The following is a 22,443-nucleotide window of genomic DNA, read 5'->3' as shown; positions in this document are numbered from 1 at the left end:
TTGTTCTGTTACCCGGCGTTAAGCACTGCAGAACTGTCTCTGATTGTGATCGCAAGGTGATACTGCAGATATAGACACTGTGAGGGGGATGATTGATTAGATAGATAGATAGATAGATAGATAGATAGATAGATAGATAGACACTTTATTGATTCCATACAGTAACACAAAATCAGATTTGTAGATGTCATTGCACGATATAACAACAACAAAACAACAACAACAATAATAATAATAATAATAATAATAAGTGAAATGCAGGGCAACCATGATGTGCAATTGTATTGGTGACAAACTGAAGGCAGTGCAAATAGCAAAAACCGTAAAAAAATTAAAATATAACTGCATGAAAGTGACAGGTGACCATGTCTAAGTGTATTGGTGTAATAAATAAACCCCGAAGCTAAAAGATGAGAGAGTTGTGCAGGATAGACATTATGAAGCCTTGGTCTCCCTGTTCACACACCCATGCCCCTGTAGAGATGTCTGGAACAGCAGAATAACTCTGGAGAGAAGAGAGCTCCTGAGTCTGTCGCTTTGCAACAAAAGTCTTCCACTGAACACACTCTGTTTGGAAAAAACAGTGGGTCAGTGTGGTGGGCTGTGATGGACAGCACTTTGTTTAGTGTCCTCCCAGCCACTACATCCAGCTCCTGCATCTGCTTCTGAGACATGTAGCTCATAAGATTCGTTGCTTGATATTCCCTGCCCATCCAAAGCTGTAAAAGTGGGACTTACTGTTTTCCTTATATGTGGGACTTATATGTCTCATTTTGACCGTGTAAATTTGCTCAGTAGGCAGGTGTTAGCTTGAGCCTTCTGACTCTTTTTAATATCTCAACCTGACACTGGTGAGGTTTTAAAGCTCCAGAACACATCTGGAGCACTTGAACTTGTATGACATTCAGACTTGACACTGTTGCAGACATGTAAGGGATACGAACATAATGTAGGGTTGCTCTCATAAATATATCATCATCAAGATTGTAGGGCAGCCTCGCTGGCGCTGTGGCGGCCAAGACGGATGCATTCTCACTTTTGCAGAGGGGTCCATCTGTGATCGTCTGAGGACTTGGTGACATCTCTGTCGAATGATCTCATTGCACAAGGATTGTGCTGAGGCATCTCATGTGGAATGTTTCCAGGGTTCTGAGGTCCCCCGCCAGCAACGTCCAGGTCTCTGTGGCGTAAACCAGGATTGAGATGATGACAGCATTGAAAAACTCTCATATTAGTCTTGATGCTAACAATTCGCTGTTCCTAGAGGCAGTACCTCAGACTGGCAAAGGCTGGGCGCTGCCAATTCTGGCTAAGTCATCAGCTGATTTTTTATGCAGAAATGAGGGAACGGGGGTATCTGAACGGGTCCACCTGCTCGATCTATTCGCCCGTAACCGCCAGAGTTATTTGTGTGTCGTCATGTCTTCTTGGCGCTGATACACAGGTCCAGCTTCCCAGCACTTTTGCCAGAGGTTTTGAGCAGCTCCTGGGCACTTGCTACTGGTTTTTCAAGGATAATAGTGATACTTTACTTGCTCAGCAGTCTTGTCCTGTTAGGGGTTTTAGTATATTGTTAATTTTTTTTTTTTTTTGCCCTTGGTTTTTGTTTATTGACAATGTGTTGTCTCCAGGCAAGTTTCTCATCATATTAAACACCTATGAATCTGACCACTGTGATTTTTTCCCCACAACAGTACTCCGCGCCGAATCACAAATAGATTTATAATATTCACGAAGGGCACTACACGACGCCATAGTGGGTGTTAGTTGTTGTACCCTAAGTAGAGCATAACTGTAGGCAGTAATGAAGAATTTGGGACTCACTTCATGTGGTAAGCGCAGGCCCTCGCTGATTGGATAAACCCGTCACGTGACCTACAATGAACAGCCATTTTTTTGTAAAACACAAACAAGACGAGACAGAAAAACGGCGAGCGTTGCAAAAATTAATCAGAATTAATGATTCAGTTTATTGTCGTGTTCGTAGAAGCTAGCTGCAGAACTTCTATATATTTAACTCGAATTTATCTGTTACTGCGATGCACGCGCGTGCAAACGGAATAAAGTCGTAAATAACTTAAAGGCATTAGCTGGCTGGCTAGCGCGCTGACGCCTGCTGTGCTAGCTAGCTAGCTCCCATTTTGTTAATCTTGCAGAATTAAAACAAAAAGAAAAAACAGGTAAGAAGAGCACGGTTTCTTTAAGAATTATTTATGCAGTGTTGTTTGATCGAGACACAGACTCGCACTAATAACGTTTGTAAAAAAAAATAATAATAATAAAAATGTTGAGAATGGTGTGAAGTTTTGAAGGCCGTGAGTGGATCCCCGTGGTAAAGTTTAGTAAGCGACCGGCGCAGAGTGACGCTTAGCCGGGCTTAGGTGGTGTTACATTCCGCTCACTGACTGACTTGTTCTTTTAGAGATTTTTAAGCTGTTTGCTTTGAGTGGCGGTTCTCAAAATATTAGACGATAAATCCTTTATTGAAGTGATTGATTGTTCAGCTGCTAAAATGTGTGTAGAAAAGTAATATACATATGAATGAAACCGCGGATATTCTTTCAGGCGGAGTCCTTAATGGCGCTGAAGTTTTCGCGTAGTGCACTACAGCAAATTAAGCTAAGCGCTAAAAGTAGGAACACTAAGTAGGAAGTAGGCCGCGATCTGAGACACAGCCCTCGTCATTGGAACAGTAGTAATTTACAGGAATAACTAAAGTTTATTAAAGGGTTAGAGATTTTACATGAGAGAGATAAGAACTTTAAATGTCCATAGATCATATCATATATGATTTATTTTAAGGAAAACCCAGTAAAGTTCAAGTGTTTACATGTATTAATTATTGTTGTATAGTTGTTTATTTCATTCTTGGTAATAATTAGTTTCTAAATATGTAAATAAATGTTTCTTTACTATAGATACATCTATAAAAAGTTAATTTAGAGATGTGCCATGTGTTGTATTTTATTACGCTAATGTTTAAAGCGTGTAGACGGAGCCATGTTTACTAACATGAATAAATAGTGTGTATAAATGATTCTGCTGTGTTCTGGAGTTGTTTTTACACACTGATGCCCTTTTAACACCACTATTCCTGATTTTTTTTTTTTTTTTAAACGTTTTTTCATTTTTTTATATCTTTTCCTGCAGGTCAGACAAGACGCAAGCCAGGCGGTGACCTTACGGAACACACCTATACTGCCCTGAAACACTCGCTCAGATCCATGTTCACTCACAGTGTGTGTGTCTTATATAATAACCGTCACTTTTTCTGTCCTCTTTATTATTATTTTTTTTTCCTCAAGCTTTTATAGTCAGTGTTTGGCAGCTATCAGTTCACTGATATAGAGCTCAGAGTAGCAACACACACAGCGTCACACAGCAAAACTGCACCTGCTGTCTCGCTTGCCCCGCTGAGAGGTAAGAACCATACACACGTGCAAGTTTACTATCAGTTCACGTATGTGTCTTGTGTTTCAGACACTAAACTGTCATCGTTAAAGCTAAGAAGGGAGCAAGCTTCAGAAATGTGACTTGTGTTGATTGACCGATTTATGGATGGGTTGGGGGGGGGGGCTGTAAAAATCCAAAATGTCATGATATTTTAAGACGAGGGAAAGGACTAAGATGTTGGGCTTCTGATCAGAAGGCTGTGAGTTTAAATCCTAGCGCTGCCAGGCTGCTGATGCGGTGCCCTTGAGCAATGCCTGAAACCCTCACCTGCTCAGTCCTTTAATTAAATAGACTGAGAGGGAGGTCACTATGGACGAGGGTGTTCTTAAAATTATGGAAATTAAAATGAGAATGAAATTAATTTCTTGGAAATAATCCGAAGAATCAAAACGGCGCCATCTTGTGATAAACTGAGTGCTGATTTACACCCGGGCATCGCTTTAAACGCCCGCGCACTCCACTCGAACCTCTGTGCATTAATTCCAGTCAGTTAATTCCATCTATTAATATTTAATAATCGACAATTTATTAATAATAAGTAAAGAACCTTTTTTTCCCCCACCGCTCTCAGTTTAGGTGTTATTTAACAAATTAGTTACACGATAAACTATTGAAGCCCAAATGCTACTAAAATTACTGTATATTGAACGTGGTCTAGCTGCGAGTGCGCCCTCTTGTGGTGAACGATCTGATCCATGGTTATCAGTTAATGTTTTAAATCAGTCAAGTTCTTTAAAGAAATCAATCGTTTATAAGCTTTAACATGCTTTATGCCAATATTGCTATATTAATATCAGTGTGATGCAATAAAACGTTTTTACTTGTGTAACAGTTCCCAGCACGGTTGTGACATAATGCAGGGTTTTCACATCAGTCACATGTGGTTTTTGTGTGTGGGGATGGGGTCGGGGATCTCATGCTTTATAGTAAAAATAAAAAGAGGCAGCTGAGCTCAGTCCTGCTCATCTCGTTTTGGTTTAATCCCAGACGAAAACGTGTTTAGATTCTTGTATTAGTTACAGAAATCACTCAGCCTGAGTGAAATTTCTTAGAAAGGGAAGTTGAGTTGTTTTGGTAATAATAATCATAATAATAATAATAACAAGGTCAGTTCTGCTTTCACACGTGGATGATCTGCTTGTGTGGATTTCGGTGTGTAAGTGAGGTGTGAAAGTCCCTGTATAAACACTCGGCTGGTGTTCTTCATGTTAGCAGAACCTTCGAGCCCTGAGGACGAGGAGAACATGACTGCTGAGGCACTTACCTTCGGTCCAGAATGGTAATACCCCTCTCTCTCTCTCTCTCTCTCTCTCTCTCTCTACACACACACACACACACACACACTAGCCGTGTTTATGTTTTACTTCCCCATCACACGAGGAAGCAGATGTTTCCTGAAGGTCAGAACTTTGTTTTGAATTAGTTTAGAGAAGTGATTTAATAACAGCTCGCTGATACACACACACCGATAATTTACACCCTGCTATGTCTATCTGCTTTCGTCACACACTCATCTCCTTAATCCAATATCACAAGAGTTAAAGTTTGTTTATATTTAAACTGACCATGGTGTGTGTGTGAGAATGAACGAATCCTGATATTCATTCATAAGGTTTTGTGTGAACGCGTTGTCTAATTAAAAACATTGTTGTGTCTTTTGTGTTGTTAACCCCTCCCAAATTAGTTGAGTTTCTCTAGATGTCATGAAGCTACAAAATTGTTACACTTTAGGTAAATGAATTTGTAATAAAATTGATGTACATTAGACGTTTGTGTAGCTACTGTAAGTTATTTAAGCAACTTTACATGAGAGGAAACGCTCCACTGAATATCAGCTCAGAACTGAAGATATCACAGCTGTGCTGATATTCAGCACAACCTTGAGTGGGAGAAATAAGTCGGCCTCATCGGTTTCAGTGAATCAGTCCGGGAGCACGATTCATTGTCCTGTTGAACTGGACATAGTGAATAATTCTAATTTCAGAAAATCCTCAAGGACAGAGCTCACAGTGCGATACAGTGGAAAACAGCTCTCTGACAAAATGGTGTCTGTGAATTCTCCTCACGATTCAAAGATGCAGAGACAACACTGTTACTGTTGAGAGATTAATTTCCTTGTGCACGGTTAAGTTTTTTGCTCACATGATGGCAGTATCGGCAAAGGGGACAGAGACTTAAGGTGAATCCCAATTCTACCCCTTACCCCTACACTTAGCCCTACCCCTCCGTTTGGCGCGTTCACGTGAAGGGGTAGGGGTGTCTCATTTCTCTTTAGGTTGGAGGGGTAGGGCTAAGGGGAAGGGCCAGATAGCCCTCGAAACGAAGATTTTTCGGGACCTCACTTCAAACGAAGGGCTAACGAAATTTTCAAGATGGCCGCTCACTCGAGCAAGCAGACCCGTAAATTTAACGATTTTTTGCCATTAATAAGGATTTTTATGACAAGTTTTTATTATATGTATATTAATTTTAGTCTTGTGTTTGTGTTTATGGTGATGTTTTGTAAAAAAACGTTTGCAAAAAAAAACGCTAAAGTTTGCTAGCGGATAGCGCCGATTGCGCAATATTACAAAAATATATTTTTATGTCATATACACTTTACTACATGCTACAAACAAATATGAAAGTTCAGTAGCACGGCAGTTTGCCGAGCTTTTGATAACGCATTGTTTGTTTTGCTTACGGATATACTGTATGTGTACATGTAAATGAACGGATACGTATGATGGCGTATAACAGTGTTGTAGTGGCGTCCCATTTCTTAGGGGAAATATTTTAACCCTTCCCCTTTCCACTTCGTTTTAAGGGACAAGGGGAAGGGGCGAGGGGTAGGGGAAGGGGCGAGGGGTAGGGGAAGGGGTAGGGGAAGGGGTAGAATTGGGATTGGGCTTTAGTCTCTGGGATTGGTATGGTTTACGTTGTATATTCATGTTAAAGGTGCATAAGACTAACTTTGTCTGACCTGGGAACAAATCAGACTTACAAACATGCTACCGGAATCAAACTTGTTTATAAGTCTGGGAAAACCTGTAATTAAAAATCCCACTGTAGATAGTTTTTTTTACTTTTTACAAAAGAAAGAAATGAGAAGCCTATGAGATTTAACCAGAAAAAGAAATAAGTCCACATGGAAGTGACAATTCGAAGACTTAAGTGTTAATAATTTGTATTAGTATTGTAGTCTTATTAGTGTTTAAAACCAGTCAGCAGTGAGATGTGGTGTGTGTGGAAACATTACTCATTTCCTGTGAAGGAATTTGTGTAAAAGAACGTGACTGTAAAGGTGATGTGTGTGTGTGTCCTCTCCCCAGGCTCCGTGCACTATCCAGAGGAGGGAGCATCACGTCCCCTCCTCCTTCCCCAGCAATGCCAAAGTCCAAGCTGGCCGAGTATCGCTACGGCCGCGAGGAGATGTTAGCACTTTACGTCAAAGATAACAAGGTGAGAGAGAGACACACGAGGGAAGACTCTTACACTGGGCAGTGTACGCTGGCGGCTGACACTGTGTGTGTGTGTGTGTGTGTGTGTGTGTAGGTCCCTGAGGACATGCAGGATAAGGAGTTTGCTGCCATCCTGCAGGACGAGCCGCAGCAGCCCCTGGCTCTGGTGTCTCTCACCGAGGAGGAGCAGGTCACTACACACCCCTGACTACACAGAGACACAGCTTACATCACACACACACACACTTTTACATTTATATCTTACATTTCTTTATCCACAGAGGAACTTTTCCATGTCGGTGAACAGCGTGGCCGTGCTGAGGCTCATGGGTAAAGGGGGTGGGCCTGCTCCGGTGGGCGTGTCTCGAAATCGAGGGAGCGCTAGAGGAGGACGAGGTGTGTCTCGCTTTCCCTCTGTCTTGCACACAAACACACACACACACACACACACACACGTGTGTAAGCTTGCAGATTGTGTAACTCTCGATGTGTTTCATGTCCTGTAGGGAGAGGAAGAGGAGAAGGAGGGTTCTACCAAAGAGGCGTGGACGAGGAGGTCGGGTTCGGACGCAGCCGGGAGGTGCACCGCAGCCAAAGCTGGGACGACAGGTGCGTTCGCAAGTGACTGGCATCTTCCTGTTTATAAACATGAGTGGTAGGAGTGTTGTCATGGTAACAGTGCGAGTGTTGATCACTGTAGAAGAGCCAAGTATTTTATTTATATGTATAAAGACTTATTTTTTGTCCTAAATATAGAATCCAACATTCTCCGCCTGTTTTTTTTTGTCCTTGGTTACAGAGGCGAGCGTCGTTTTGAGAAGCCGCTTAGGAGAGAGGGAGGACGCGGAGGGTTCGAGGACGGAGGGACGGGACGGAAGGATTACAATCGCTCCGACAGCGAGAACTGGCGCACGCTCCGGGAGGAGCAGGACGAGGAGGAAGCGGCGGCGGCAGCAGCGGCGGCGGCGGCGGCAGCATCAACTACAGGAGGAGGAGGAGGCAGCGGAGAGGCAGGCGGGAGCTGGAGAGTGGCCGGGATGAGGCGTGATGGTACACACACACAAACACACGCACACATTACCCAAGATAGATGTGTGTCTGTGTTTGGTCACTGGCCTGCCATGAACTCTCTCTGTCTCTCTCTCAGACGGAGGCCCGCGCTCGGCCGGATGGAGAGACCACGGAAGCTCAGACGCGCGACGCAGGAAGTTCGACTTCGATTTCCGGGACGGCGACGGGGTCCGGCGGAGAGCAGGGAGCGAGGGAGGCGAGGAGGACAGAGACGGGCTGCCAGAGTGGTGCACTGATGAAGAGGACGGGGAGATGGGCACCTTCGACTCGTCTGGATTGTTCATGTGTGGCAAGGTGAGGCGGCGCTTTAGTGTGGGCGTGGCCTGGAGATGAGAGTTGGAACAGCGAGCATGTAATATTCACCTTCACAGTCGTTATAGAAAATTCATACCTTTGGAGCAGGTGTGTGAGGATTTACAGGAGACCCGTTACCATGGTGAGACATGAAGCCTGTAGAAATTATGAATTGTGACAGAAAATCCGGTGCAGGACCTGAACCTCATAAAGGTTCATCACTCTTTAGATGAACCGTTAGCTCCGTGAGTCTTAGTCCGTGAGTCTCAGTCTAATGAACCAATAGCAAGCAAGAAGGTGGGACTACAGTGGGTTTGATTCATAAAATTAACAGCAATGGTGTTAATTATGTAGCACCGCACCAGACTGATCACACGCTGTCCTTTTTGTTCCTTGGTGGCCCGTGTTTAACCTTGAAATACGCTGCATCGAGGCCTGTTTCTATGGCTACAGCGACAGGTCTTTCTCTAAGAATGTATATTGACTTGTCTTAAAGAGTCCACTCTCTAACCCCACACACACACACGCACTCTTTCGCTCGCTCTCTTGTAGGAAGGCTGAATATGGCATAATTTTTGAGTGATTTGATTTTTGTTTTCCTTTTAGAAGACATCGAGAGATGCGATCCCTGAAGACCAGGAGCTGGAGTTCGAGGCTCTGGAGGAGGATGACGAGGTCGAGCAGGAGAGAAAGGACGGCTCTGCTGAGAAAGGTGATTAAAAGCGAGTCCCGGTGTTAGACAGGTGAGGGGTTGGAAAAGTGGAACGTTCTCTCGCTCATCCCTCGCTCTGTCTTTTCCAGCGGAGGACATTGAAGCGCCTGGAGCGTCTGATGGTGGAGAGATAAAAACTACTACTAATACTATTATTATTAATACTACTACTACTACTTCTCCTCCTCCTGCCCTCGCCGCTTCGGGCTCTACTCTCAGCTTAGAACAGGAAGCACACCCACCTCCTGCTGCTCCGCCCACAAAGTTCAGCCTCCAGATTAACGAAGGTATTTGGTCATCTTTAGTCGAGATTTTTATGTACGATATTGTTGTTTAATTTCAATGTCAATATATTATTGTCATATGTTTGTTTTTATTGATTTATTTTTCCTAAAAACAACAAGCTACTGAAATAGTCGTAGCACTGACGGCCCTTTAACAGCAGTGACGTGTGTTTCAGATGCAGCTCCAGCTGGGGGCAGCACTCAGCCGTCTCAGAGCTCTCCTCCTGCCAAGTCTTCCTCTCCTCCCCTCACAGCCACTGATCTCCTTCCACCAGGGGGCGACACTGAGGAGGAGGACGGCATGACACACATGCAGCAGGTCAGTGTTGGAAAAGTATTTGCATAGTATTGTTTGACTTTTGCATAGATGTTCATTTTGCTTAAATTTTATTTTAATTTATAGTTGTTTTGTGCACTTTAAGCGATGATTTTGCACATTATTTTTGTTACCGCTGCTCAGTTTTTGTTATAAAATAGTTTTGATATATTTATTCAGCAGGATTTTGCACTATGCTAATAATTTCCTGTGGTTTGTATTAAATTGAACTTGGGGCGGCGCGTGTTCCTCTGCAGGAGGCGGAGAAGATGGTGGCGTCCCTTCAAGACACGTCTCTGGAGGAGGAACGTTTCACGCAGGCGCTGCAGGAGAGCCACGGAGCTGCTGTCACTCGCACACACTCTCACCCCAACGCGCACACACACTCCCACCCCAACACACACAGCCTGCCTCACTCGGCCGGAGCCCTGCCGCTCACTCACGAGTCGGCCATGAAGTGGTTCTACAAAGACCCTCAGGGCGAGATCCAAGGTACGGGGATTTTAATCCGGGTTTATTCAAGTCTTGTGTTTATTTAAGGTTCATATGCAGTGTCTCCCCACACGCCCAAGTAGATTTGGATCATTTGGCTGGATGTGTTACTGACGCGTTACAAAGTAAAGGACTCAGATTACTATTTTGATGTAACAAGTAATCTAACGCGTTAGGTCTGCCAGTTGTTTACTTACTTTTTAAAAAATGTTATCCATTATTCAGACAATTTATGTAATCCGTGAGCAAGACAGCAGTCATTCCCTATACATTAGTGTGTGAGTGTGAAAGGTGTCCTACAAGCCCCGCCCCTGATAACCCACCCCTAACACCTAGGTGGTTTGACTCTGCGAGGACTCTTTAATTTTCTCCAGTGAAAAAGTACTCGAACTAGTTACTTTAATCAGAAAGAAAACACTGTGATGTAACTGATTACTTTTTAAAGACAGTAATTTTGTAATGCAATTAGTTACTTTAAAAAGTAACGTCCCCCAACACTGATTACTGACCTGGTGCTTGTACACACAAGGTCTACAAGAAAGCAATTTAAAACCAAATATTGCGCAAATTATTGATCGTTTTAAAATTTTGTTTTTGTCTCATTGTTTTTAAATTTCTGGTATAAAATTATAAACAGGCCCGTTCAGTCCAGTGGAGATGTGTGAGTGGTTCCAGGCCGGGTATTTCACCATGACCCTGCTGGTGAAGAGAGGATGTGACGAGGGCTTCCAGCCCCTGGGGGACGTCATAAAGATGTGGGGACGCGTGCCTTTCTCCCCGGGACCCTCACCTCCACCCCTGCTGGTGAGACGCGCGCGCGCGCACACAACACACAGGAATACACACATGAATATGCATATGTAAAACATTATATTTTCTGTTAATTTTGATTATTTTGTGTGTAGGGTAACATGGACCAGGAGATGTTGAAGAAGCAGTTGGAGCAGGCAGCCTCCCAGGCTCTTTACCAGCAGCTCCAAATGAGGTTCCAGCACATAAACAGGTACACACACACACACACACACATTAACTCCCTCAGGCTCACAAACACATATCCTGTTATCACTTCAGATCAGCTACTTTACTCACTCTGTGTGTGTATGTGTGTGTGTGTGTGTGTGTATGTATGTATATGTATATGTGTGTGTGTGTGTGTGTGTGTGTGTGTTTCTGTGTGTTTTTTTAGGTGTGGTGAAACAGGAATAATGAACCGGTCAGTGCCAGAAGCCTGGGACATTCATACCTCATCCTCACAGACACCAGGTACTGTACTGTTCTTCATGATTTACACACTATAGCCCAATCCCAATTCTATTTTCTACCCCTTCCCCTTGTCCATTGAAACAAAGTGGAAAGGGGAAGGTTTAAAATATTTCCCCTAAGAAATTGGACACCACTACTGTTATACGCCATCATACGTATCCGTTCATTTACATGTACACATACAGTTTGGCCGTAAGCAAAACAAACACTGCGTTATCAAAAGCTCGACAAACTGCCGTGCTACTGAACTTTCATATTTGTTTGTAGCATGCAGTAAAGTGTATATGACATAAAAATATTTTTTTGTAATATTGCGCAATCGGTGCTATCCGCTAGCAAACTTTAGCGATTTTTTTTTTTTGCTAATGTTTCTTTACAGAACATCACCATAAACACAAACACAAGACTAAAGGTAATATACATATAATAAAAACTTGTCATAAAAATCCTTGTTAATGGCAAAAATTACTTAGATTTACGGGTCTGCTCGCTTAAGTGAGCAGCCATGTTGAAAATATCGCTTAGCCCTTCGTTTGAAGTGAGGTCCCGAAAAATCTTCAGTTGGAGGGCTATCTGGCCCTTCCCCTTACCCCTACCCCTCCGACCAAAAGAGAAATGAGACACCCCTACCCCCTCACGTGAACGCGCCAAACGGGGGGGTAGGGGTAAGGGGTAGAATTGGGATTGGGCTTATACAGTGGTTAATCAATCGGAATGTAGGTCCTACCGTCGCCGCGCTCGGCGGTACCGTTTGGCTTTGTGCGTTTGCTGGCTTTTACCGTTGAGTGGCGCTATATAACTACAGACTGACGCCTCATGCCTTAGTTCATTCCCTGTGGATTAATGAGACACAGAGTTTTAGAACTGCACGTAGTAGCGGATAAAATCAAGTAAAACATTGTAGTTAAACAAATTTATAATCACAGAACTAAAATGACGATACAAATGTAGAATTTAAATTAAATTAAATCTTATTAGGATCAAATTTAAACAAAATAAATGTTAACACAGTGAGCCTTTAAATTTTATCACGTGTAATTAGAAAAGACGCGTGTAGGGTTTTGTGTCGTCTTATATCTTGTGTTCTTTAAATTTATAGTAGATTTATTAACTAAAATAAATGACCATAAAAATTATAACATTGTCAGGACGTTCTACTGCGTCAGCTGATGTTGGTCATTCAGCCCCGCTTGTGTTTGTGCGTTATTATAAGAATGAAATGCAGTAGACTGTTATGATCTGTAAACGGGTTCGACCCATGTTGCACGGGCGGCACCATAAAGCACGGACACGAGGCGAGGTCTTACGGGAAAAGGGTAATTTATTTAGGTAAAATGGGGAAGGAAAGTGTTGAAGGAGGAAGAATGGAAAGAATGGGATAAAGGTTGTGCATGTGCAGTTCCGGGGGCTGTGCCACACTGGCATGCGGGCACGCAGCTGATGCTAAGTGTTGGTGCGAGTGGCAGAACTGAGCACGCGGAGGCAGCGCTCCTGCACGCTCCCTCGTGATGGCGCTTCTCCCGCTGTCGATGGCCAGCGCGAGTTCTCGCTGACGCAAAAACCTAACCACACTTTTCCTCTTCGGCAGCGGGGCTGCGAGGGCGGGCACGGTGCGGGAGTAAAGATGCCGCGGGAGCTCGCGCTGTTCTCAGCGCGGAGATCAAAGGGCGGAATTCTAGTGTCCTTGTTTAAAGTCCCTGGGGCGCGTCACATCTCCCCACTGACATGCTTTTTTTTATATTCTCCATTACATCACGTACTTCCCAGACCTCAGACAAACCTCCGCGCCTTGCTTTTATAATGCGGAACAAGCCCGAGATCATATTAACGTTAATTATCGCCAGCCGGCACAAATAGGCGGCCCTGTTCCTTTGCTGCCTATTCAGGGAGCCTACGGAGTGAGGGAGTAGTTATAGTAGATTTGGGCGTACACCCACCACACGCCGTGGCAGATCATCATAATTGTCCTAAACTTGTATTTCATAAGGTTTTCCGAGCGGTGGTACAGCGCAACGGGGGTCATTATTTACTATTAAACATTAAACGAATTTACAAAACTTAATTCTACTCGCTGATTCTACGTAGGAAAGTAAAGAAGAGGATCCTGATGCTCAACATTCCGGAGACCAAATCCCATTTAAATTAAATTAACAAATATTGCATGTAAATAACAATAGCCCACGTTTAAAAAAGCATTTTTATTTAGATTATAAAATAATAATCCTGCATCTGTTTTAGGTGTTCCAGCTTCCACTGTTCTAGAATTCAAATTAAATAAAATCTTATTAGGATCAAATTTAAGCACAATAAATGTTAACACAGTGAGCCTTTTGATTTTATCACTTGTAATTAGAAAAAAAGCGTGTATAGATTTGTATCTTATCTCTTGTGTTCTTTAAATTTATAGTAGATTTATTAATTGAAATAAATGACCATAAAATTAAAACAGTGTTAGGACGTTCTACTGCGTCAGCAGATGTCGGTCATTCAGCCCCGCTTGTGTTTTTGCGTTATTATAAGAATGAAATGCAGTAGAATGTTATGATTTGTAACGGGTTCGACCCATGTTACTCAAACAACTCAGTTCAGGTGTAAGTAAATGGATAGAAAGTAAATGTCTGTGCTGTTTGGGGGAGGGACGTGCTAATGATTTGGTCGGCTCTCTGTGTGTCTGTGTGTGTGTGTGTGTGTGTGAGAGAGAGAGAGAGAGAGAGGCGTGTCGCGGTCGTTTTCAGTGAAACAAAGGCTCAGCTGAAAAATGTTAGGCACATCAGTCACTTAACCCCCAATAAAAGGTATTTGAGTGTTATGATAGTTGTAATATAACAGATGCGCACTGAATACTAAACCTAAACCAGGCACTGAGATTAATGAACCAAGATAGCCCCCATACCCGTTTAAAAAATAATAATAATAAATACCAAAGAATATTATTGTGTATAGACTGATTAAAAACAAAACAATTTACGCTATTATAAGGAAAATCTCAAGTTCTTCCATTCCAATGATTAAAAAGGCAACAATGTTAACTTTAGAATCTAGAATCCAGAAGATTAAAATTACACAAATTTAAACAACCTAAAGTCAGCCTCAGATTCAAGAGGTTTTTAAAGTAGGGAGAAGTGCATTTCAGTTCCTCTGAATGTATAGGTGAGAACAGCCGATTCACACCTGGGGAGGGTGAATCATTTGTATTTGAATGTTGTCTGGCATTGTAAAGCACTATAGTGACACTAAAAGAACAACCCAGGATTAATAGGAATTCTTATACTGCATAAACATTATTTAGCACAAAAAAATTCCTCGCGCTCGAGAAAACTATGCGTGCGGTTGAGCGCTGGTTAGACTATAGGAAATTAAATCGGAGGGTTTTTATTTAGACTATTAAAAAAGTAACCTGCTTCTATTTTTAGGCGTGCCAGCTGCCACTTTTTAGTTAGAAGTTTTCAATACAAAGCTTATAATGCCCACATGACATGACGGAATAAGGCACGGCTGGTGATGATTGGGGTTTGTTGGGTTACAGTGGATTTTACTACGCGGTGTGAGTGCAATGGCCATCCGTCTGCTCGCACTGACTCTGCTCTCCGCAGATGGCCGTACCGCCCCCCTCCCACCTCTCGCTCCTTTGAAGTCCCCGGGGCGCGTTTCATTTGCCCTGCTTGCATGCCGCACTTCCGCGTTGTTGCACGCGCGTCTCACTCACACCGCGTAGTAAAATCCACTGTAGCCCAACAAACCCCGAGTATTTTATAGCGCGGGGTGCAAGCCCGGGCAACGATAGCTCACCAGTCATGTGTAATTCTGCGGTCCCGCTGCTTTGCATGTCTTTGTAAGCTGCTCTGTTCTGTATTGTTTTTGGTGAACTTGAGCGCGTCAGAAAATGAACGCAAACGTTTTTTTAAATGGTCAGAGTCAGTCTGCTTGCTGTTTTCCCGACGCGTTTATAATCATTAGTCTACTTCTGCCGGTGCGCTCTGGAAAACTTCATGCATGCGGCTGAGCGCTGATTAAAACTATGGAGTAAATTAAAGAGGAGAATCACGATGCCGAGTCGTAGTCCTGAGCCCAAACTCATTTAAATTAATTAACAAATATTATAAGTAAAAAAACAATAGCCCATGTTTAGAAACCGTTTAGAAATTCTTTCCGACATTGGGCCGGTGTTATGCGCAGAGCGCCGGGAGATTTCCTGAAGCTCAGAAATCACTGGGCATGTTTTCTAAATAGCCGCTATCTTTAATAACTGATGGAGGTTTTGAGCTGTATACACACGCATTCCTGCCTAAACAACTCTTAAAACTACACCTGTAACACAATAAACAGTAATATTTCAAACATTCTGCAGGCTGATATTTGGAGAAAGGAAAGAATAATGAATAAACCAGTTGTTGGGTCAAAATAACCCAACCAGGTGTTCATTTGTAAACTACATCTCATATGAGCCAACATGAGCAACCCAACAATGTGTTTAAAGTACCTGAAATAATCCAGAACTTAAATAACAATAAAACGATACAGAGATACGCTGTATAACGGTCACTGTTGTATTTACGGCAACGAGCGAAAATGTCACTTTGCGCCACCTGGCGGCCATTTTACGAATGACTTTGAAATGCAACTGATTTATTTTGGCCGCTGACGTTTTTACGCGGCGGTGAGCGCGACGGTAATAACCATTCCAATTGATCAACTACTGTATATACATACACATACACACCACTTTATATACTCAGACACACAAACTCAGTATTGGGAAGACTTCATTTAGAACACCTGGTTTGGAACACAGCCTTGACGAGCGCTCCTGTTAGAACACTTTATGTAGAATTTGTTCAGAACTCTTTTATAAAACCGTTCAGTTTAGAACAGTTCCATTAGAAACACTCTCTTTAGATAACTCCTTATAAAACACTTCATTTACACGTCACATCACCAGTCTGAAGAGACTCGATTCTAAATGAATTTATTATTTTTTCCCTAATGTTTTTTATTTATTTTTTTTGTGGTTAGGAAGAAACTTGAGGAACTTTCATTTGCAGTTCTAGATCGGATACATTTTGATACACAGTCATGACGGCAGATTGGAATGCATGCATGGGTAGATTTCATCAGCAACAGCTAAACCGAGGCAAATCCAATCCGACCAAAAAAATCTGAAATTGTACATCGCGGCTTGTAATGTTGTAACACATTTGCAGCACTTAGTTTAAAAAAGTTTGTAAAGACTTAGTTTAGACCACTTCATGTTAGAACCCTCTTTTAGACACACTGCGTTTTTGGAATTTATTTAGAAGCCTTGTTCAGAAGGAGTGAACAGAACACTTTTATAACACACTTTCAAGCTTTTAAAACAATCTGTTTAGAGCACTTCATCAAGAAACCTTATTTTTATGGTGTTCTTAACCAAGTGTTCCTAATAAAACACTTACTTTTATCGCACGTTGAGAGCTCTCTGTTAAACACTCTTATGAATACTTTAATTAAGAACAATTCAAATGGAACTCTTCTGCTGTTTTGTGTTGTGATAAATCATTACCATGCTCGGCGGTTATTAGAGTTCATCTCATTAAGGTGCTCTCTCTCTCTCTCTCTCTCTCTCTCTCTCTCTCTCTCCTCTCTCCGTGTCCGGCAGGTGCTGAGGTCAGTCTGTGGGATTTGACCATGACTAACTCACCTCAGGGTCCAACTCTTGAGCAGCTGCAGAAAGTAAGACGGGTTTGGGAATCACCTTCACCCCATGTTTTCATATGTGTGTGTGGTGTTTAACTTTAGAAATTAAATTGTGTGTGTGTGTGTGTCAGCTCCAGCAGGAGAGGCGTGAAGCTGAACTCAGGGTGAAGCGGGAGGATGAGGAGCGGAAGCGTCGGGAGGAGAAGAGGAGGCAGCAGCAGGAGGAGCAGAAGAGGAGGGAGGAGGAGGAGCTGTACAGGCGCAAACGGGAACAGGTGCGTCGAGTCGAAACCATCGACACGCGCAACAGCGTAAACACCTCGCTCTGACAAACACCGCTGTTACAGGACTGAGCTTGGTGGGAATTCGGATGCTAAAATGTGCTTGTGTGTGTGCAGCAATGTCGTCAGCAGGAGCTCCTGTTGAAGCTCCTCCAGCAGAGTCAGCAGCAGCAGCAGCAGCGTGAGCGTGAGCGCGAGGTTCAGGGAGGAGCAGGGTGGAGCTCGGCCCAGGCGGGGACGCTCTCTCTGGGGAAAGCTCAGGGAAAGAACCTCGGGCTGCTGGAGCAGCAACAGCAGAGGGCACAGCAGCAGAGGGTGAGCCGCTCATCTCTCTCACTCACTCACTCAAACACACACACACACACACACACACACACACAGTTCTGTCTTGTTTGCATAATTCACACTTTATCTGATTGGCTTCGTGGCAGCAGCAGAAATGCACCACCTGGGATAACACATGCACCACATAGAGATGCCCTAGCAACCATCTACCAAACCACCTGCCCATAACCTATCTAGACTATGTTCTCCCATGACTCTAGTAACCTACCCACTGCCTCGAAAAGCGTTGCGAGGTTGACAAATCAAACTGAAATCCGCACCATCACAACCAACACGAGACACCTCTTGGAGACACCCTAGCAACTATCTACAGTACCATAGCAACCAGTTAGCTACCACCTAAAATACAGGTAGTCCCCGACTTACGAACGAGTTTAGTGCTGAGAGCACGTTTGTAAGTCAGATTTGTCCTTAAATTCGAAATTAGGATTATTCACCATCAGGACAGCTTTACAGGAGAGACGTTTTCTATCATCGTCCTTCTGGACTTCAGAAGTTTTAAACACTGAAATATATAATCGTAAATATTGGTATCTGGTGCACTGCAGTGTCTGTTTTTGTACAATACAGGTCAGCTATTTCTGCGATTTGTTTGTATTTATGAATGTTTGTATAACCGCAGTCTGTTCATATCTGTGGAAATCCGTGACTCGAATGATCGACTACCTGTACTGTAATGACCGCTGTGTAAGACCAGAGAGTCGGTTTAGCTGGGCAGTTAGTCAAGATTAAAATAGCTTATGGTAGCAGAGTTTGGTTAAATAAGATTATTAACTGTGTAACAAAGTGTGTGTGTGTGTGTGCGCGCACAGCTGACGATGGGGCAGTGGAGTGACAGCTCGGTGGGAATGTGGACAGGGATGGAGGGGAAGATGAGCGGCTCTGGCTCCGGCAGCGGGAGCAGCATGGGCATCTGGGACGAGGTGGTGAAAAACCAGGTCAACCATCGTAACATGGGCATGAAGCACAGCATGAGTACCCCCTCCTTCAGGTATATATAAAACACACCCACATTGCTTAACAGAATTCGGAGATAATATTTATATTAAAGAGTAAGACCGTGTGTGTGGCAGCAGCAGTGAGCAGTACATGCTGAACCGTCGGAAGCGGACGGAGGAAGAGGACCGGCTGCTGAAGCTGTTACAGAGCATGAAGCCTCAGCAGGACGGATTTACCACGTGGTGCGAACAAATGCTGCACGCTCTTAACACCCCAGCCAACAACTCATCCTCATCTTTTGATGGTGAGGAACCTCAACATGGGTGTAAAGTGACTTACACGTGTACAGGAAAAGTGCATACGTATATTTATATATTGTTCACATAATGTTGCGGATAGTTAAGAAGTAAAGTTAAGTGTTAATTTTTTTTTTTGTGAACAGTTTAACCTCTATTGTATGCGTTTTACAAACAACCCAAAGTAACTGACTTCCTGGTGAGTTGAGCCTATAACATGTAAAGGGGAAGTTGTTCACCTCAATGAGATCCAAATGTGTACCGGGTTTCACATGTCTATGTGCAAATGCGTATGAGATATGCAGCAAAATTCCGTGTGAATGCCCCGTGTCGCGGGTCCTAATGCCAGCTGATGTTGAGATGCCAAAAAGCCCTGAATTCTTCAACAAATTTAAATCCTCAAAAGAACAATCGGGCCCTTTACACACTATGATGTCATAGTGCTTGGGCTCTAATGAGGCAGTACAGTACAGAATTTTTTTTTTTTTTTTTGTAATTTGTAATGTCTAGGACATGGTTGAGTAGAGAATCATGTCTTGCTGCATCAACTGTTCTAACTCTGATACATTTATTAAGAGTTCTGGCTCAGTGAGAGACGTCATTCAGTCTCTAAATATAGAACGTGTGTGTGTGTGTGTTGATTCTCTGCTTTGTGTTTAGTGCCCTCCATCGTGGCGTATCTAAAGGAAGTGGAGTCACCATACGAGGTTCATGACTTCATCCGCTCGTACCTGGGCGACACGGTCGAAGCCAAAGAGTTCGCCAAGCAGTTCCTGGAGCGCCGTGCCAAGCAGAAAGCCAACCAGCAGAGACAGCAGCAGCAGGTCACTATTCTCATCTATCAGTCACAGCCACCGTTTAATACTTTAACTTGTGTTAGTCTTATAATCAATGACCAAACAGCGTACTGTCACCGAGCTTTTTCGGTGTGTCAACATCAATGTTTATTTCTGCTGTGTGTGTGTGTGTTCCTCTACAGCTGTGTAAGGAGATCGCCGGGCTGAATATGAATTTCCCCTTACAGGTGAGCGTTCATCTGCACCACATACATACAGATATTTATATAAAATGTAATAATGTATTAACAGCCTAAACACTGAAACCAAAATTGTTTGCAGTCTGCGTTCAGTGTGTGTTTGAGGATTTCCCATGCATAATAGCGTACAATAACTGTGTGTTTAGTCTGTGTTCCAGACGAGCCACATGAGTAAAAGTGGCAGCCTGTACGACAGCCAGGGCGGGAAAATGAAGAAGAAGCCCAGCATGATGCTTCACTCTGATCCCAGCATCCTGAGTAAGCAACTCTGTCGCACACATACATACAGATAATAGATTTAGTCAGGCTGATTGGTACGCTTTATATTGTATATTGGTGTCAAAGGCATACAAGACTCAATTAGTCAAACTTGCCAACAAATCCAACTTACAAACATGCTCCCGAAGTGGAACTCTTTTGTAAGTTGGGGACTACCTGTAGTATTTTATTACAGATGAATTTCCCCAGCACGTTCGATTCTGAGGCAAAAACACAAGTGAATTGTAGTGTAAAGTTTTAATCCAAAGCTCTCCTGATTGTTTTAGGGTAACAGCATCTTGCATTGTGTCTCAGGAGCTCTCTGTCTCTCTCTCTCTCTCTCTCTCTAGGTTACTCGTTTTTGGGCTCGAGCGAGCGCATGATGCTGGGCGAGATGGAGGCGGTGGAGGATTATTGATCCAGCAGAACCTTACTTGAGTCTACCTGAGGCCTTAACCTGGAGCAAACTAGCAGATGAATGTGCACCGCTCTCTCTCTCTCTCTCTCTTTCTCTCGCTCACTCTCGCTCTCACTTCATCCATCTCTCAGATGAGGATGGAGAGAGGACGAGTGGAGCGGTGAGCGGACGGAGAGACAGAGGGAGCTCTCACACCTCTGTGTCTAAGCACCTTAACTAAGCTCTTGCACTTTATCACAGACAGAGTTTCAATATTTCAGATTGAGTTTTTGTCTTTTTTTTTCTTTTTTTCCATTTGAGAAAACGTGTGAATATATGGTTACATATATTATGTATAGAACAGTTTGTATACAAACGTGAATGCGTGTGTGTGTGTTTATGCGCGTGCGCGCATTTGTGAAATAGCCAGATCGGAGTGTGACGATGCACTCTCGAAAGACAAACACTGTCGTATTATTTTGTTGTATTTTTTTGTTTGTTTGTTTCGTTTTCAAATGAAAGCTATAAAATTTAAAAACTTGAACATTTGCACTTGTTTAAGAAAAATTAAAAAGTGTTTAAAAAAAAACAAAAAAAAAGGAAAAAACAAATATTAGATAAGTTTGATTATTTTTTTTTTTTGGATTGCGTGTGAGCGATTTGAAGAAAAGTCTGCACAAAGAACTTTATTACTGAGATGTTTAAAGGAAACGCCATGTTTTTATTTTGTTCAAGAAAATTTTTTGTATTTTGACAAAGTGTGTATAAGAAAGAAAGAGACGTACGAGTGTCCTAACCTGATTCTCACTTGTTCGTAGGTTCTTAACGAGACAGAGACAGCAAGACTGTGTGTGTGTCGGGTCTGTGGTGCTGTATAGACTCCCCCTCCCCTCCCCCCCTCAGTTTTTTTTTTGAGGATGATTGATATTTGGGCCTCGTTCCAATCCCTAACACACCCTTGTCGACTTCTCGGCGGTCGCCAGCTCAGCGAGTGTGTGATCAGGGGTGTGTGTACACGGTACATGCTAGCTGTTTTTTGTTTGTTTTGTTTGTTTGTTTTACTCTGCTGTTATTAGGCAGAACCCTCAGACAGCGCGGCGTAACCGTAACATTTCAGTACTCTAACACGTTGGGATTTGTTTCTCCAGGTTCCTCGGCTCGCTAGAGAATTAGCACGCTAGAAAATTAGCAAGGTGCTTTTGCGCGGTCAAGTGGTGGAGTGCACACTTGGAATGAATGAACGAATGAGTGAACAGTGTTGAAGCGTTAAAAGTGTAGCTTTTTGTTCTTTTTAAAACACCACAAAACTGTGTAACGTTATTTCTCCCTATTTCGGGGGACCACATGTGAACTAAATGCCTTTTGAGAGAGAGAGAGAGTGTGTGTGTGTGTGTGTGTGTGTGTGTGTGTGTGTGTGTGTGTGTGTGTGTGTGTGTGTGTGTGAGAGAGAGAGAGGGAGAGAATCTTACTTTTCATTGCTGTTTAAGAAAAAAAGATGAATGATGGATTTATTTTTTTATCAATGCATACAAAGTATTCAAAACGTGTGTGTGTGAGATCTAATTTGGAGCACTTGTAAGGCTGCTACCTTTTTTGTCTAGTGTATGTGTTTTTTTTTTTATTATTCTTTTGATTAAATGTTTGTTTTTTTTGTTTTTTTTGCAACCTTGGGAAGTTTATTACAAATGAATGTATTCCTAAAATGTGTAACGGAGCGTCACCGCAAGCCCGGCGCGAGTCCTCGCTCACCTCAGAGCCGGACACGCTGCTTCTTCTTCTTTTGACTTAGAAAGAAAGAAATGTCCTGCTGTTCTTCCAGAACTTTCTTCAGCAGAGAACCTCGGGCCACTCGGAGCCAAGGACATGCACCGTGTAGCAGTAGAAGACTTTTCT

The 22,443-nt window shown here is 43.0% G+C and overlaps 1 protein-coding gene across 4 annotated transcripts; it reads left to right on the top strand.

The window, feature by feature from the left end:
- The first annotated feature begins 1,910 nt into the window (after window positions 1-1,910).
- On the top strand, window positions 1,911-21,965 carry gigyf1b (GRB10 interacting GYF protein 1b). 4 transcript variants are annotated; one of them, XM_053516347.1, is made up of 25 exons: window positions 1,911-2,180; window positions 3,151-3,420; window positions 4,669-4,732; window positions 6,765-6,894; window positions 6,988-7,083; window positions 7,175-7,289; window positions 7,400-7,502; window positions 7,693-7,943; window positions 8,041-8,258; window positions 8,865-8,970; window positions 9,060-9,257; window positions 9,431-9,573; window positions 9,828-10,062; window positions 10,700-10,866; window positions 10,968-11,065; window positions 11,249-11,325; window positions 16,961-17,034; window positions 17,130-17,273; window positions 17,397-17,594; window positions 18,437-18,615; window positions 18,698-18,867; window positions 19,520-19,683; window positions 19,839-19,883; window positions 20,042-20,153; window positions 20,504-21,965. In XM_053516347.1, exons 3-25 carry the CDS (start codon window positions 4,698-4,700, stop codon window positions 20,569-20,571), a joined length of 3,126 nt encoding a protein of 1,041 aa, XP_053372322.1. In that variant the 5' UTR covers window positions 1,911-2,180; window positions 3,151-3,420; window positions 4,669-4,697; the 3' UTR covers window positions 20,572-21,965. The 4 variants fall into 4 exon arrangements, with proteins under 4 accessions (XP_053372322.1, XP_053372324.1, XP_053372323.1 ...); XM_053516349.1 differs by having other exon boundaries at window positions 4,666-4,732; window positions 8,868-8,970; XM_053516348.1 differs by having other exon boundaries at window positions 4,666-4,732; window positions 18,701-18,867.
- The last annotated feature ends 478 nt before the right edge of the window (window positions 21,966-22,443 follow it).

Source organism: Clarias gariepinus, chromosome 17 (assembly GCF_024256425.1).
Source record: "Clarias gariepinus isolate MV-2021 ecotype Netherlands chromosome 17, CGAR_prim_01v2, whole genome shotgun sequence".
NCBI classification, from domain to species: Eukaryota; Metazoa; Chordata; class Actinopteri; order Siluriformes; family Clariidae; genus Clarias; species Clarias gariepinus.
This window is presented reverse-complemented; position numbering and strand designations above follow the sequence as displayed.

Excerpts from the sequence above, each read along its gene's own strand:
- gigyf1b (XM_053516347.1), top strand. The coding sequence starts at position 4,698 with ATGACTGCTGAGGCACTTACCTTCGGTCCAGAATG. Across the intron at positions 9,574-9,827 it reads GCATGACACACATGCAGCAG|GAGGCGGAGAAGATGGTGGC; the intron begins GTCAGTGTTGGA and ends GTTCCTCTGCAG. Across the intron at positions 20,154-20,503 it reads CTCTGATCCCAGCATCCTGA|GTTACTCGTTTTTGGGCTCG; the intron begins GTAAGCAACTCT and ends CTCTCTCTCTAG.